This window comes from Asterias rubens, chromosome 8 (genome assembly GCF_902459465.1).
Source record: "Asterias rubens chromosome 8, eAstRub1.3, whole genome shotgun sequence".
Classification (NCBI taxonomy): domain Eukaryota; kingdom Metazoa; phylum Echinodermata; class Asteroidea; order Forcipulatida; family Asteriidae; genus Asterias; species Asterias rubens.
In genome coordinates this window covers 20,958,926-20,976,809 of record NC_047069.1, presented here as the reverse complement: position 1 = coordinate 20,976,809, position 17,884 = coordinate 20,958,926, and the positions used below count along the sequence as shown (strand labels likewise).

Here is a 17,884-nt window from a genome sequence, read left to right as displayed (position 1 = left end):
TCGATTCACCCACCATTGAGGGCCTTCTAAACTTGATCGCTTCACCCACCATTGAGGGCCTTCTAAACTTGATCGCTTCACACACCATTGAGAGCAGCATAGGAGGCTTGTTATCGATCAATCTTCAAGATTACTTTGAGGTCGCAACGTTGACATCAAGCTATTAACTATTTATTTTGTTAAGATAACAAATTTCACACCACATTTCTTTTACATTGCCTTATCTGTAACAGGCTGCTGTATTTTTTAGATTGCAGGTTTGGCTACTGTTAACCCAAACTAGGGAATAAAGTTGGCCATGGAGCATTGTCAAACGCTGTGGTTTTATAGCCTCAACTAAAGGATCATCAAGCAAAACAAAACTGCTAAACAAAACTTGCTGGGCAGAATTACATCTTAGTTAATTATAATACTTGCTTTGCTGTTTTAGAGAGAGTTTGTTTGCTAAACAGATCTATGCACAAGTGTGTATAGCTCTGAATCATAAAATTCACTCTTGTAATGCTGCACCCTCTATCATGTGTTTAAAAAGAAACTAAATACTTATACTATGAAAACTACAAAGTGACATGTGTAGGGTGCTAATAATATGGTAAGACACCATTTAAACCGCAAAGAAATGAACAAATAAAGATGATTGTAGAAAAGACAATTCTTCAGCATTGTGTTATTCAATATGTATAATTATGTTGTCTTGCCCTGCATAGTACATATGCAATCATTTATAATGTATTAAGGTAATTCAAATTACACACAAGTCTTTTATATTTCTTATCAATAATTACAAAAATAACAGTTGCCCAACTCCATCATGCAAAACCTCCAATTCTTCATCAACAGAAGAATAGTTCCACATTTTTGTTAATGTTCATATTTTCTTTATCTTTTTCTTTCCTAAATCTTCCGGTGTATGCATTTTGTCTTTGTCATAAAAATTTACTAATACATTCACAATTTCTTTCTTACTTTTTAGTCTGATTACCTTCAGAATATTTTAGCAAAGTGGTTATTGAATAGCAATAAAACCAAGTTCTTTGTCTTACTTATGTCAAAATGGTCATTTACCATGCCTGATTATTATAACGGGAACATTTCACAAATTGGAAAACCCTTTTCAGCTAAAGACTGGTCAACATTATTACTTTGCAAGCAACTCATTGAAAGAAAGATCGATTTGTGAAAAAGTACCATTCTAAGCTCGGTAAATGTATGCCCATCTTTAAAGTGTGCAAATAGAACATCACATAAACGAACATTTCGATTTCACTGGAGAGCTGTACATTTTTGTGCGATTGAAACATCAACAAAATTATAATAAAATGAAGGTTTTTAAAATTTGCAACCGGTTCTCGGTTTCAATTTCACATATTGACTTTTTGCAACTTTACATCTGCTTAAAACCACAAGCGTATCAACTGAAAGTATAAGGAAAACGAAACGTGTTCACTATAATCATACGACTAACATACGAATACCCTACTTATAAACTTACTTCTAAAAGAAAGCAAATACACAGATTAAAAAGGAATAAATGTACAATATATTCAAACACAATTATGACGCGAATAAAGTAATATTAAACAAACATGTGAAAGTAACATGTCCGCTTTTAATAAAAAACAAAAAGGGGTATACCTTTGGTGACCGGAAAACCTAATTAGCAAAAGAGCACTGTGCAGTGTTAATATATGTAATAAACTATAGAAACGACTCCCTTTGAGCTAGCGTAGTTTTAGAGCAAGAGGTATCTTTTCATTTGTGTTTTTCTTGCATTTATTTTGGGCAACTTCGATGACCAAATTGAGCCCAAATTTTCGCACGTTTATTATTGTCTGCAAAATGGTTGGAAACACCGAGTGAGGATACTAGCCATTGACAATTACCAAACAAAAGTATACCATGCCTTTATGGGAGTCATAAGTTACATCTGTGACTGAACGACTGCGATGTTTAAAAGAACATGCGAAATGACCAGTACAATTGGTCATCCTGAGACCTCTAGGCCCTACCATTTATAATTTCATTCGCAATTATTTGGACGAATTGATACAACTTTTTTCTTTTCCTTTTCTTGACAAATTCTCCTCTATCAAATCACAATGAGAAAACAGTTGGATTAGTGAGTCTAGTCTTCTTTATCCTGCACGACGTCACCAACCTGTTCACGTGACTCTCCATGCAATGACGTCTGATCTTGAATCCAGACTTCTGGCTCAAAGGGTGCGTTGTCATCTGACTGTTCCGTATTGTTTGGTGCTGTTACACAGTCAGCACCACCGCATCCTCATTCAAATAGGCAGACACTTTGCTCCTATCGGCACTCTTTGATAGGATATGGTGTTCCACAAAGAGCTTCGCTCTAGATAAGGATGAGGACTGGTCTGTCTTGCCTTCCCCTCCGTCTCCACAGCCAAATGTCTGCCCACCAGTCGGATGTAGATATTCTTCTTCGTGAACTGCTTCATCACGTCGAAAGTCGCTTCGTAGTCAGTGTTAGAGTCGCTGTCGCTGTCGCCATCCCATCGAGCTGATATTGGACGGTGACATCGGTGACATACAAAGCCACCGCGGGCGAAGCCAACACCACGGCCGGAGGTACCACCACAGGCGAAGCTACGACCCCGGCCAGTGTTCGTCATCATCGGATGACTCGCCAATACCTCCCCACCCTTCACGACCCATCATTCCTTGGTGTGGATGGAGGTACCCCGGATGGATGTCATTCCTCATCAATCCACGTGGAGTCATGAATCCTCCAGAGTAAAAGGGAGGCGGTTGGCGAAGACAATGAGGCGGTGGTGGTAGAGGACCGAAGTTGAGATGAAGACCATGATGAAAGTGACGGTAGCAATGTGTTTTCCTCTCACTTGGTGTCATCATGAAAGAAACAAATAAACCGTTTAACTGCGTCAAGTATAGTCCAATCACCAACAAAGTCCAGAACCACAGTTTCACCAGTGAAGAATGCCGTACGCCTTACAGTCCACTTCTATGAGTTCCCAACTTCGTTTCCTCAAACACAAAAACGTCCAAACTGAACTGAATATCTCAGGCCGTATGCCCTCTTTTAAAGCCAATGTAAGCAACATTCAAAAACTGATTGGACGTTTGTACGACGAATTAAAAAGCGACCCTTTTGAACAACGAACAGAAAACGTTTGATTCGTGATAAAGCAAACAAACAACGAAAAAAAACAATACTTTTCGGCTAAATTGAATGTAGCAGTGTTAGTATATTTATAAGGTTTTTTTTCCTTGAGGTCGCAGACTTCGAAACTTGGAGACATCTATTTTACTTATTTGCCTTCTCAAGATTATTTATTGGACCAGAGTTGTTACCGAGTCTAATAATTATTCTGTTCAGGATTGAGAAGTCTCCCGAATGCCGAAACAAATTTACTCCGCGGTAGATGCAAGTAAATATACATAATTATTGTTCACGCAAACCAAATGTTGTACACAAAATAATAGGCTAATTATTGCTTTCTCAATTAAATAGTTTGTTTGAAGAACAATAAATTGACAGAATTACAACTGACAATGACATAATTTACACTAGATTACGCAACAATGTGGAAAACGCGCCTATAATGTTTCGTAAAACAGGACGTTGAATATTGATACTAATTTGATGTTCGGGTATTCCCCCAGTTCAACTCGATGGTGTAAGTCCGACGCTCTCCGCGATACTTGCTACATCCTTGGAAGGCCTATGCGGCAGTATCGCGATGAGAGCAGTGATATCGCAAGACCATTATTCGATCAAGGAAACCTTGATTAATCATAACGCAACCCGTCCACGACTCTTCCCTTACCGAAGCCAACAATTAACGACTTGTCCAGAAGTCTAAGAATTCGTAGTGAACCTACCCACGAGTACTGTGCACGATGTAGTACACGCACAACGTTTACACAACGATTCCTAAATGCCGAGTCCGTGCCCACCGATTATGATTTGATTTTTATGATATAAGTGTTTCGACCCATATCAGGTTTTACACAATCATTGACAGCTGGTCTTGGTCGCTCATGTGAGCTTACCCACGACCTTGGCGTTCCTTTTGGATTACTACAAGCCATAAATAATCAGGGTCATGAGTTTGGGCAGCATTATGGGCGCCGTTTCTCAATTAATGTTGACATGTTCTTACCATGGTTTATACAAAATTACATATACACCTTAGAAAGTGTTGTTAAAATGAGTTGTTTGGTTTACTGTTTTAAAATAATTTCTTGTAAACCATGAACATACAATCAACATTGTAAACCTTGTATAAGCCAATAAATCATACCACGAAAGTTTAAGCATCATAAACATCATCATGGTTTATGATATCATGGTTTGTAAACCATGAAATATGTAAAACTGTAGACCTACCGACAAGTAAAAGATTGTGTCTTTAGATTGTTAACAAGTAGATTTTGGTTTGCGTTTACCAATATGAGCAAGAAAGACTCATCAAGTCGGTGTCTGTTATGACCATGAAAATTCCCTCCCAATTAGTGTTGAAAAATACTGATTGTGCGGTTCAAAAAATAGTTTTAATTTGCTAATTGTCCTTTCATCAGGCGTTGCTTTAGGGATGACATGAGATCGTATATGTGCCATACAATGACCCTTCGTACATAACATGATATTCTTAGCATTTCCATTAAACATCTCAGGATTATAGAATGTTGTCAGATTAAGGAATCTTTCGATTTTATTCATCTCCGAGCTTGGATTAATCATGAGTTGGGCGTGGTCCACGAAGTGAAACTTAGCAAGTGGGAAGTATTGAAGCCAGCGTTCCATGTGTTTAGCGTAGATGCTGGTGTCTATAACGGTGTGGTTCTTGAAGACTGATCCGTTTAACGGACTCATGACTTCAGATGTGAATCGGAGCCCCTCGGTGATTGATGTTCGGTTCTTCGTGAGACTAGCGTTAATCTTACCACCATTGGAAAGATTTACCTGTAATTATTAAAGTAGAGTGAATAACATCATTAAGTACGAGTAAACAAGTGTAACGTACGGTGGCTGTTATAGACTGCAATATTGGCGTCTTTCTTGAAAGCCAATTATGCTTCGTTTTTTAAAGGCAATGGCACCGAGGCATCTCCTCCTCGGTAAAGGGCACCCTGTGCGGAAACCGGAGCATTTCAAGAGCACGAAGGCAATGATCCAGGGGCATGAAGGCAATGACCAGGGGCTGAGGGCAATGACCAGGGGCATGAGGGCAATGACCAGGGGCATGGAGGCAATGACCAGGGGCATGAGGGCAATGACCAGGGGCATGAGGGTAATGACCAAGGGCATGGAGGCAATGACCAGGGGCATGAGGGCAATGACCAGGGGCATGGGGGCAATGACCAGGGGCATGGAGGCAATGACCAGGGGCATGAAGGCAATGATGGCCAGGGGCATGAGGGCAATGACCAGGGGCATGAAGGCAATGACCAGGGGCATGAGGGCAATGACCAGGGGCATGGAGGCAATGACCAGGGGCATCAAGGCAAAGACCAGGGGCATGAAGGCAATGACCAGGGGCATGGAGGCATTGACCTGGGGTATGGAGGCAATGACCAGGGGCATGAGGGCAATGACCAGGGGCATGAGGGCAATGACCAGGGGGGCATGAGGGCAATGACCAGGGGCATGAAGGCATTGACCAGGGGCATGGAGGCAATGACCAGGGGCATAGAGGCAATGACCAGGGGCATGAAGGCAATGACCAGGGGCATGGAGGCAATGACCAGGGGCATGAAGGCAATGACCAGGGGCATGGAGGCAATGACCAGGGGCATGAGGGCAATGACCAGGGGCATGGAGGCAATGACCAGGGGCATGAAGGCAATGACCAGGGGCATGGAGGCAATGACCAGGGGCATGAAGGCAATAACCAGGGGCATGAAGGCAATGACCAGGCGCATGAAGGCAATGACCAGGGGCATGGAGGCAATGACCAGGGGCATGAAGGCAATGACCAGGGGCATGAGGGCAAAGACCAGGGGCATGAAGGCAATGACCAGGGGCATGAGGGCAATGACCAGGGGCATGAGGGCAATGACCAGGGGCATGAGGGCAATGACCAGGGGGCATGAGGGCAATCACATCTTTTGCCTCCATGATGTTTAAGGCTTAAACTTATAAACGTTCATATCGATGATGTGAATCATATTGAGATACCTCTGAGATATGACCGAAGTCCAATAAACTTTAATATCGATGATGTGAATCATAATGAGATACCTCTGAGATATGACCGAAGTGCGATAAACTTTAATATCGATGATGTGGATCATAATGAGATACCTCTGAGATATGACCGAAGTGTGATAAACTTTAATATCGATGATGTGGATCATAATGAGATACCTCTGAGATATGACGGAAGTCCGAGATAGCTCTCTCTATAGGATCTCGAACATTAATGATGAACCTGACGTGACGTGGGAGCAACTCCCGGATCAATCTCGGAGTTTCCGGATTGACGAAATAACGCGGAGTTTTCTCGAAGGATAGCTGATCATCGGATGCAAACGTCATCCGACTCTTGTAGTATTGTAAACCAAGTTGGAAGTATCTGTCAAAGAAGTGAGTCTCGACGTCCTTGGCGTGTGCTATTCCTGGGTGATGCGCCATGAACCAACTCAGTAAGGTGGTGCCTGTATTCAGATACGATTATTCAGTCAATAAAATACACAAAATCAAATAAAAGAGGACTTGGCGACATTTATTTTATTCTTATCTGGAAAAAAAAATCTTATTTCGGCCTCTGGTTGCAACTACGTTTTTTATCAACAAACCATTTAAATCAATGAATCAATCAATCAATCAATGATACCGAAGTCTTATACAGCGCACACATCTACCAAACATACACAAGGCGCTGAGTATATACACACTTTCAGATGCATAGGTTAGTGAAGTTATGAATTCCGATACCCATTTATGTAGCACCTCCCAGGAACACCGGGCGATGCCCTTCTCTTTTCGATAAGTGCACTGGGTTCTTTTACATGCGTTACACAACACATGGGACCAACGGCTTTACGTCCCATCCGAAGGACGAAGCAATGGTTAAGTGTCTTGCTTAAGGACACAAGTGTCCCGGCTGGGATTCGAACCCACACTTTGCTGATCAGAAACACCAGAGTTTGAGTCCAGTGGGCCTGGCCGTTCGGCCACGACACTTCCAATCAGTCAGCTCGAAAATGACAGGGGAAAAAACAGGTCCACTTCTCGACAGTCTTCCACCAATTTCTGTAGTACAGCCAATCAGCTTCATTAAGATTGGATATTTATTCCTTGTCAGCGATTATAGCCATAAGGTCATTTCAGAATAGTTTTAAAGGAGTCTTACCTGACTTCTTGACCCCAATATTGATGACGTCAGGCAACCTTTGTCTGTAACCTCTTTGCGTTAAGTATTCAGTAATTCTTAATCTAGTTAGTTCACTGATGGTCAGTTGCGTAGCGTTGAACTGAATGTACACAAACAGAAACATGATAATGGTGAATACCACAGTAGGCATATTATTCGTCTTGACACTTTGTCTGGTCTCTTGTAGAAAGTGCAGGGCAACTTCACTGACTTCCCCCATCAATGAAGTTTTCCCCCATAGCGCCCGCAAACGGCTGCAAGATCTGACCTGCTACTTCATGATCTGACCCTCAACAAAAAAAAGACTGCACAAAAAACTACTTGGTAACGAGTAATGGGGAGCTGTGGATAGTATAAAACATTGTGAGAAACGGCTCCCTGAAATAACGTCGTTTTTCGAGCTAGAAGTTATTTCTCACTACAATATTTGAATTCGATTTCGAGACCTTAGAATTTGATTTTGAGGTCTCGAAATCATCTGAAAGCATACGACTTCGTGTGACAAGGGTGTTTTCACCAATATATTTGAATCTGAGAAAGGCTTCAGGCATAAAGCATAATGCTCTTGCATCTGAAAGCACGCAATTCTGTGCTACAAGTGTGGTGTTTTCTTACATTTTCCCCGGCAAATTCGATGACCAATGTAGTTCAAGTTTTCACAGGTTTGTATTTTATGCATAATATGTTGGGATACACCAAGTGAGAAAGCTGCTTTAAGCATTACCAAATGTCTAAGATAAGCACATAAGCGCGCAGGGAGGTCGAGATTGCCTAGTCTTAGCATTGGCACAGCAACAGCTGTCTAAATATCTACAAATCAGGTTAATGACAAAACAGTTTGATCTTTGACTTTAAAACTATTAGTTCCTCCAGTCATTTACACTTCAGTTTTTACTTAAAAATTTTGGAGAAGGATGAACCGGACATAATTTTGTATTCACAGTAAATACACGTACGTATACAACATAGCCAACATTGCTATAGTTAGTAGACATACTATAGGCATACTGATACAACTAGCAAGAAGGCAGTAAACCTACAGTACTTTTCTGGTGAAGCTACTAAGGTACCCATGCCTTAGCAATCAATGCTAAATATTACATTTACTCAAAAGGTCTCAGCTAGCCTTTTGACAAAAAGCCACATAAAATGTTCTGGTGGGTCAGCTTTTGAGCTATAAGGCGCATCAAAAATAGAAATACATATAAGGCCTGAACTGGCAGACTTCATTTAAGAAAAAATACCTTTTAGAAAAATATTGTGCAATAATTATTTTTAGATGGCTGGATGTGCCCTCAAAATGCTCCAGGTTGGAGGTCAACAACCCCGTAGCATGGACCATTTCAACAATCCATAAAAGTCGTGACCTTTAATCTGATTTACAGAAAATGTTGTTGTTTACAGAAAGATGCTATCTTCAATCCGTTTCCCTGAAACTTCTTTAGCGGGTCAAAGGTCACGTAAAAGTAAATTTGGGTGCGTTCGTTTAGCTTCCCTGGGTCGACCCCAGTGTGTGGCGTTTTCGTTTTCCAGGACGAACGTGTGCAAATAATTAACCACGTTCGTCTTGGGAAAAAAAACGCCACACACCGGGGTCGACCCAGGGAAGCTAAACGAACGCACCCTTTAAGGAACACGCGATGGGATGGTGCCTTTAAAGGAACACGTTGCCTTGGATCGGACGAGTTGGTCTATAAAAAGTGTTTGAAACCGTTTGTTATGAAATGCATATGGCCGGTTAGAAAGATGTTTTAAAAATAGAATATAATGATCCACACAAGTATCACTCAAAATTGCACGGTTTTCCTTCTACGTCACAAACTAACACAGTCGGCCATTTATGGGAGTCAACCATTTATGGGAGTCAAAAATTTGACTCCCATAAATTGCCGACCGACGTGTTAGTCGACGAGGTAAAAGGAAAACCGTGCAATTTTGAGTGATACTTGTGTGGATCATTATATTCTACTTTTAAAACATCTTTCTAATCATATGCATTTCATACCAACCGGTTTCAAACGCTTTTAAAAGACCAACTGGACCGATCCAAGGCAACGTGTTCCTTTAAGAAGCCATTGAAACAAGTGACTTAGTGTACTTCAGTGCTAGCTTGACAAGCTGCATCACAGCACTTGCGGTCATGGCTAGCTTGTGGTTTCACAGACGAAACACATTTTTTTCCGAAGCCAAATATAAACTTGTAAAAAGAACCTTAGTCGAAAAAGGGCCGGGATTAATTTAGACCACATGCTCAGTGCAAATAGCAGGTTGAAATATAGCTAGAGTTTGTTATGAGTTAAGAGGTCCTCATTGGTAATCTTTTGAGAAGTTCTGAATCAATTTAGGCGTCTGGGGAAGGTCAACAAAAAATTCACTCGTACACTAAAATAGGAACGCTTTACGGGAAAATCCGTTAAGATTCGGGGCCCTAAGGACATCACTGGAACATCATCATTATAGTTCTACGCTCATTCGATCCAAGAATCGAACAAAAATGATTCGGAACCCAATTTTGGGCAAATGAGACATGAACTATCAGGCAAGAATCACACGTTTCTTCTTGGAATTCACAACCTCCATTGTTCCACGTTCATATATATACCCCAAGAATCACACGTTTCTTCTTGGAATTCACAACCTCCATTGTTCCACGTTCATGTATATACCCATCCATCCACTTATTTCGGTTCATGTGGCGGCCAGACCATTGTGGTTATAGTTATAACGGCAGGACATCGCCCTGGCTAAGTGCGCCAGTTGGCAATATTGTGTATGCTCTTTTAAAAATATTCCTTTTTAAGGATTCCCTTTTTTTATTCGATACAACAAACCCCATAGAAATGAACGTAAGATGGTGTTGTAGTTTATTTGCCGCCTTTTGGGCACGATAGGTTTGGAGGATGACGTGGTGGGCGGGAACTCAGTGAGTGCCGTATTCAGTTGAGACCCAAACCACGCCTTCCCCGATAATAAATAAGCCTATATACCTTGTGTTTTTAGCTTTCTGGTCTACTAGATCTATGCTAGAGAACCATCAGTTATTCTTTCGCAGATTTAAATCGTCAGCTGTTAATCTGTCACAATGACTTTGTTTCGAAAGCCTTTTATTCCAAAGCTTCATGCGTGCGGATTTGAGATTGACCCAAATATTTCAGTAATGTGATGCCTTAGAATAAAGTGATGTCGATTTGGGGTCTGGTGGTCTTGCCCGTGTCGTTTTTGGTCAGTGCAGTCACTTTCAACAAGTTAAGAGGCCAAGCCATTAAACAGCCGGTAGATTTAAAGATGGAAAAGCGACGCGGCCAAAGATAACGAAATGGTTCATTAAAATGAGAATGATACCGAATATGCCACAGCAGCCTGGGACTCACATAGTAAAAAGAACTGCCAAGCCCTGGGAAAGAATTCAAAACATGCAGCTCGCTTCACCACAAATAATTACAGTAGAACGCCAGGTTCAGTCAGTAGTATACTAGAAGAACTTGCCTGGAAACCACTAGATATTAGAAGGAAAATTAGAAGACTATCCATGTTCTTTAAGCTTGTCAATAATTTAGTTGAAATCCCTCTTCAAGGCTTTGCACAGCATTCCACTCGACCCTGTATAAAACACAATCTCCAATTCCATCAAATTCGTCATTCAACCAAAATCTACGGCAGCAGTTTTTTTCTAGCCACCAGCTCACTTTATCATCAATGTCGTCATCTTTCCGTCTTCTCATCATCTATCGACCTCCACCTAACAAGAAAAATAATCTCACATTTCCGATGTTTCTTGAAGAGTTTGGATGCCTAATTGAATCACTCATCGCTAATCCTTGTAGTTTTCTCTTGTCCGGTGACTTTAATTTTCATATGGATGTTCCCAACAACCGTGAAACTGTTATTTTTCGTGACTTGTTAGATACTTCCAACCTTCAACAACATGTTACTTCGTCTACTCATATCGCTGGACATACTTTGGATTTACTGATTTCTAATGTCACTGATGATTTAATTTCTTCGGTTTCAACTCATCATGATCTTCCTTCTGACCATGCTGCTGTGAAGTGTCTGATTAATATTGCTCGCTCTCCAGCATCAACTAAGACATTACTTACTCGCAAACTTCGTTCAATTGATATGCCTTCTTTTAAATCTGATATTTGTAACTCTTCTTTGATGACGGATCCTGCCATCGATTTAGATGAACTTGTTTTGCAATACGATTCTGTTCTTAAGGATATTCTAGATAATCATGCTCCTGAAATCCTAAAAACTGTAATACTACGTCCTCATGCTCCATGGTATAGCGATACTTTACGTGCAGCCAAGCAAGTGAAACGTCGTCGTGAGCGAAAGTGGATAAAATCTGGCCTTGCTGTGCATCATGAGTTGTATAAAGAACAGTGTATTATATACAGAGACATTGTAAACAGTAGTAAATCTAACTAGACATTAGGCGTTTGTGAACAAACACAAAGCTGTTCCGTGTTCTTTTGCTTTGATTTTGTGTTAACATTACCAAGGAGTCTATAACTGAAAAAAAGTTTGAAAAATACTGTACAGTGTCTTGAGTTACGGTGCCACTTCATGGGGTCACGGTATTACCTAAGGCTAATCTCTAACGCCCAAGGAGTCTGTAACTGAAAAAAGTTAGAAAATCGGTTGTGTAGTTCTTGAGATATGGTGCCACTTCTGGTTGACCCGGAAGTAGAGATCAACTTAGGGTCATGGATTTTCAAAGTTTATTTTTAATGCCTTAGGAGGATAAAACTGAACAAACAGGTTTGAAAATCGGTTGTATAGTACTTGGCGTATGGTCCCACTTCCGGTTCACCCGGACGTAGAGGCCAGCCAACATGGGTTCACGAGTTTTCACAGTAAATATTAATGTCAAGGAGTCTGTAAGTGAAAACAAATTGAAAATCGGTTGAGTAGTTCTTGAGATATGGTCCCACTTCCGGTTGACCCGGAAGTAGAGGTCAAATTGAGGTCACGGTTTTTCCAAATTTTTCTCCTATCCCCAAGGAGTCTTATAACTACAAACAGTCGACATTCTTAAAGAAGAATGTCGTCTTCCTGTGATAATTGATGTCGGAATGTCGACATCCTAAAAGTAGGATGTCGTCTTCCTGTGATAATTTATCTCGGGATGTCGACATCCTAAAAGTAGGATGTCGTCTTGCTGTGATAATTTATCTCGGTATGTCGACATCCTAAACGTCAGTTGTCATCTTCCTGTGATAATTTATCTCGGGAAGTCGACATTCTAAAAGAAGAATGTCGTCTTCCTGTGATAATTTATCTCGGAATGTCGATATCCCAAAAGTAGGATGTCGTCTTGCTGTGATAATTTATCTCGGGAAGTCGACATCCTAAAATTAGGATGTCGTCTTCCTGTGATAATTTATCTCGGGAAGTCGACATCCCGAAAGTAGGATTTCTTTTGTTGAAAGGATTTTACTTGTATACGTTTTGTTAACTAGTATTACATTTCCAACAATATTTCTAATATTCATGGTCATAAACTACGTTAAACTAAAATAATGGACGAAACAAAATGTCCCACGTAAAACTCCATAAGGTTTGGAACATAATGGTCCCGCAAGTTCAAATACGCGCGAGACTTGCTTAGTCTACACAGAAGGTAATAAATAATTTATTACAAGCAATTGCAATCGTACAATAATAGAAAAAAAAAACTAAAAATCAATGCAAAACACATGTAGGGGATGGAGGGGCCCATAAAAAGCAAACCTTAACGAGTACGGACCCCCCCCCCCCCCTTTTCTAACGAAGAAAGCAATGTAAGCAATTCTATTTAGTGGGTGTAATCTTATGTAGCGGCAAAACAATTCAAATTTACAGGAAGAACAAACACAAAAACAGTTAGCGTAAAATAAAACTGAACCATATATTTAAATGAAACAGATAAACAAAATACCCAAAATAAATACTAGAGAAACTGGTTCACGGGTTCGTTGAATAATGTGGCGATAACAACTTTTATCCTTTTGATCACCATCAGCCCCATGTATAATAAACTTCAAGGGCTGACGATTGCACTTTTGGTATTGTCATTTTTAAACTCCGGTTCCATTGTGTGCTGTCTGTTACCCTCCACACATAGATTTTCATGTGAATAGTAGCTGTGTATGATTCATGGTTCACTGGATAATGTGGCAATAACAAACTTTTATCCTTTTGATCACCATCAGCCCCATGTATAATAAACTTCAAGTGCTGCCGATTGCACTTTTGGTATTGTCATTGTTAAACTCCGGTTCCATTGTGTGCTGTCTGTTACCCTCCACACATAGATTTTCTTGTGAATAGTAGCTGTGTATGATTCATGGTTCGCTGAATAACGTGGCAATAACAAACTTTTATCATTTTGAACTGAATGCTTGATTTATTATCTAGAGGTAAATGCTTGAGGCCAGTAAGAGTATTGTGCACGTACACCATGTAGTTTTTGTTGAAAACCGTTTGCTAACAGCCATTTATGTTACTCTTTGAAATAAAATCAGAAAATTTATAAGTTTGCTTGTTGCATAAAATTAAATTGAAGATGATGCCTGAATTGATTTTTACAATCAGAGTTGGACTCTAGACTGACGTGTTGGACTCCTTGAACACTCCAAGTGGTTCAATAGGTAGTGCAATTCCAATACTTATGCTGATGTTCTCATGATGTCAGCATCAACAGGAAGTTCCAACAACTTTGTCCCCTTGTACAATTAAATATGCAAATATGGGTCACGTGGTTAATTAATTACGATTTTAATTTTTTTTGGGGGTCGCTGGTTTGATGTTTGATCTAGTATAAGTCACAGAACTCTTAACCACCAAACTCTGCGCTTATGATCACCATTTTTCGCTTATTGTGTTTTTAAACATCATCGTGTCATGCATGCACACAGGTTATGTTGGGCTAACATTTGAGAAAAAGAAAAGGCAACACTATCGATATAAAGATAAGAATCAAACTTAAATATTACAAAAAGAAATATATTTCTAGTTTTGGGGGATAAACAAATATTGATTTCGGACGGAGATTCGAACTCGCAATTCTTAGGAGCGTAGTCGCGACTGATGACCACTAGGCTAGAAGGGCACTATGTCAAAATGGTGGGTTTTTACATGTGTGCATCAACAGAGGGGATTATGATCCGGCGAAATAATTCTCGTTTCATGATTTTGCGACCATTGTCACTAAATATGAACTGCTAAAAACGCCTATAACTATTAAGAAGGGTTGAAATGTAGTATTAGATGCCTTTAGGGGTTTTTGACGACGACGTCGATGTTGCAAAAATCCCTATCTAATTACGTACGTTCGTTTTAACGAAAACCCATGCACAGAGTAATTGGTCCAGAACGCGGTTAGAAAAACAAGGACAAATTTAACGCACGTTCTAACGAAAATCCTAAATGTCCGTACTTTGTGCGTGTACAGAGTTATGTGTCCAGAACGCGGGTAGGAAACAAAATACTATAGACTCCTCTCAAGAAGTTAACAACTCATATAGGTACATACTGTGTTGTATTACCAAATAGAATATTTCACAATAACATGAAAGTGACTGCATCAAGTTTACAAATTAAAAATTCAAATGAAGATCACGTGGTTAATTAATTAAGAATTTTGACATTTGTGACATTTAGAATTAAGCTTATGTTCTAAGCTTCAATTTGATATTATGATTTAACTCTTTTGACCTTGTGGTTTGGGAGATTAGGAATAAACAAAAAACGTGTACAAATGCAATGGGGTTTTAGGCGGAAACAAAGAATAATAATGAAAACAATAAAAATCTAGACGAAAACAAAACCTGTTCCGACGGTAGTTCGGAACAGCTAATTATCATCGCCATCAAATATCCGAGTGCAACCAACGAAGTCTGTTCCGTGTTATTGACAAGCTTTCTTCTCCGAAGTGTTTGAAAAAGCTTCCAAGTTTTGATAATCCTGTTGATCTTGCCAACAATTTCGCTAGTTTCTTCGAAGACAAAATTAAGAAACTGTATGGCAGGTTTGATAATAATCATCCTTCACCCATCTCCGTTGACATTCATGATCATTGTACTTCGTCATTCGCCACTTTTCGTGTAGTCACTTCTGATGAAGTGATGAAGATGATCAAATCTTGTTCGATTACCTCCTGCAAGCTGGACCCTCTGCCATTATCTGTTTTTAAGGAGTGTTATTCTGAATTGCTGCCAGTCTTCACAGAGATTATTAATAGATCTTTGTCTTTTGGTCATTTCCCTGATCATCTTAAGGAGGCTTGCATCCTGCCACTTCTGAAAAAGCAACATTTGGACCCAGAGTGTTTGTCAAATTATCGTCCTATCTTTAACTTGAGATATATCTCCAAATTGATTGAGCGTGCTGTTGTTAGTCAACTTCATGACTATCTCCATGAAAATAACCTCCATGCTAAAATGCAGTCTGCCTATCGTCCTTTCCACAGTACTGAGACTGCTCTTGTTCGTGTGCAGGACGAAATCTTACGTGCACTAGACAACCATAAGGAAGCAATCCTCGTGCTGTTAGATTTTTCAGCTGCAATTGACACTATCAACCATGAGCATCTCATCCAACGTTTATCTTCACGCTATGGAATTACTGGAACTGCCCTTAACTGGTTCTCTTCTTATCTGAACAACAAAACCCAGCATGTTCTCATCAACAATGTTAAATCAGATCGCCATCATCTCTGGTGTGGTGTTCCACAAGGTTCTGTAGCTGGGCCACTTGAATTTATATTGTTCAGTGCACCCTTGCAAGACCTCATTGCTGCCCATGGTATTTCTAGTGTTGCTTACGCTGACGACACCCAGCTTTACATTACATTTGATCGAGCTGATCGCGCTTCTGCCATTGCAAAAGTTGAAGTGTGCATTCAAGATGTCAAATCTTGGGCGTTGTCAAATAAACTTGCTTTGAATTACTCAAAAACTGAGATTTTATTTTTGAGATCTCGTTTCGCAAAAAAAATTTCGCCGCCTACAATACAAATTGCCCAGTCTGTCATTGAACCATCTGAATTTGCCCGTAACCTCGGTGTTATTATGGATTCATCATTGTGCATGAGTAGACATTGTGATAATGTTTGCAAAGGAGCTCTCATGGCTATTAGGAAAATATCACAAATTCGCCGCTACCTGGATGAAGCAACTACTCTTCGTCTTGTTCATGCCTTCGTCACTACTAGACTTGATTCCTGCAATTCACTTCTGTATGGACTCCCCGATAAAGATCTTGCTAAAATTCAACGTGTACAGAACACTGCTGCTCGCCTCGTTTCTTGTCTGCCTCGTTCTCACCATATTACACCTGTACTAATGCAATTGCATTGGCTCCCAGTTAAGTTTCGAACAGTTTACAAAATTCTTCTGTTAACTTTCAAGGCTCAAACATGTCAATCTCCTGCTTATTTATCTGAACTTGTTCATCATTATTCCCCTACTCGGACTTTACGATCATCTCAACAGTCATTGCTTTCTGCTACTAGAGCTTCTTCCATTTGTTATGGCCACAGATCTTTCTCTTACGCCGCACCGTTTCTTTGGAATAGTCTTCCTGTGCATATTCGCCAAGCTAATACTTTACAATGTTTTAAGTCCTCGTTGAAAACTCATTTGTTTAAAGCTTCTTTTTTGTAATTTGCCTATTTGTATCTTGTATCTTTCTCTAATTGTTTATTTTATTGTTTCTTTAATGCGCTTAGAGGCTTTTGCATTAGGCGCTTTACAAATATCTTATTATTATTATTATTATCAAGGACTGGAATCCTGTAGTGTGATTTCCAGCAACTCAATCTTCAAAGACACTCTCACTATGCGCTTCAAAAATTAAGCCATCCCATCCACACAATGTACAGGGCTGGTGTGATGTGTCTTTAGACATTTCTTTGCTGGCTCAACTAAACAGATACAGATACAGATACTAACAATTGAAAGAACGAACATTATTAGATAACAGTTACCTTTACAGATGAGTTCCTAAAGCAATTCTCAAGATGGTTCAGAAGAGATCGGCGAATTTGTCGATTTGCAGCGTTTGGATACACAAGTCTATTGACAATACCTCGCAAAACCTTGGTATTATTCGACATCCTACGTCCAGATTGTCTTTTCTTCTTGACACCAACCCGTTTAGTGACAGCCGGTTCGTGACCATTGCCATTTCGGTAAAGATCCGTGTGCCTCAAAGTGTCCTTCGTGGAAGGAAATTCCGTGGGCATCATCCTAAACGAATTCCCTTCACGAAACACCGGCCGTACCGAAGAAACATATAATCCAAAAAGGAATCCAAACAGAGAAGTTAACAGAAGGCAATAAAGTCTCTTCTTTGGAAAGACAAATAGTGAGCAGAGGAGTAAATTACGTGTCATCTTCCCCGCTTACGAGAGGGGAGTACGTGAAACTTGAACGGCAGTTGTGGTCCGTGTGTTATGACAACTTCACTTTCACCCCGGCGCACAGTCATCTGCGTGCCATGGAACGCCGGTGTCGCATGCAATTATG

The 17,884-nt window shown here is 40.1% G+C and overlaps 2 protein-coding genes across 2 annotated transcripts in view; both read right to left on the bottom strand.

Annotated features, from left to right (window-relative positions):
• LOC117293256 overlaps nucleotides 1-1,097 on the bottom strand; it is a 1,881-nt gene extending 784 nt beyond the window's left edge. The window contains exon 1 of the mRNA XM_033775484.1: nucleotides 50-1,097. Coding sequence (XP_033631375.1) covers nucleotides 50-100 — 51 coding nt within the window. The 5' untranslated portion in view covers nucleotides 101-1,097. The remainder of the gene's footprint in view (nucleotides 1-49) is intronic.
• Nucleotides 1,097-17,884, bottom strand: LOC117293255 (heparan sulfate glucosamine 3-O-sulfotransferase 5-like). Its single transcript, XM_033775483.1, has 4 exons — nucleotides 17,344-17,884; nucleotides 7,347-7,467; nucleotides 6,359-6,648; nucleotides 1,097-4,954 (listed from the first exon to the last, which is right to left on the bottom strand). Exons 1-4 carry the CDS (start codon nucleotides 17,749-17,751, stop codon nucleotides 4,475-4,477), a joined length of 1,299 nt encoding a protein of 432 aa, XP_033631374.1. The 5' UTR covers nucleotides 17,752-17,884; the 3' UTR covers nucleotides 1,097-4,474.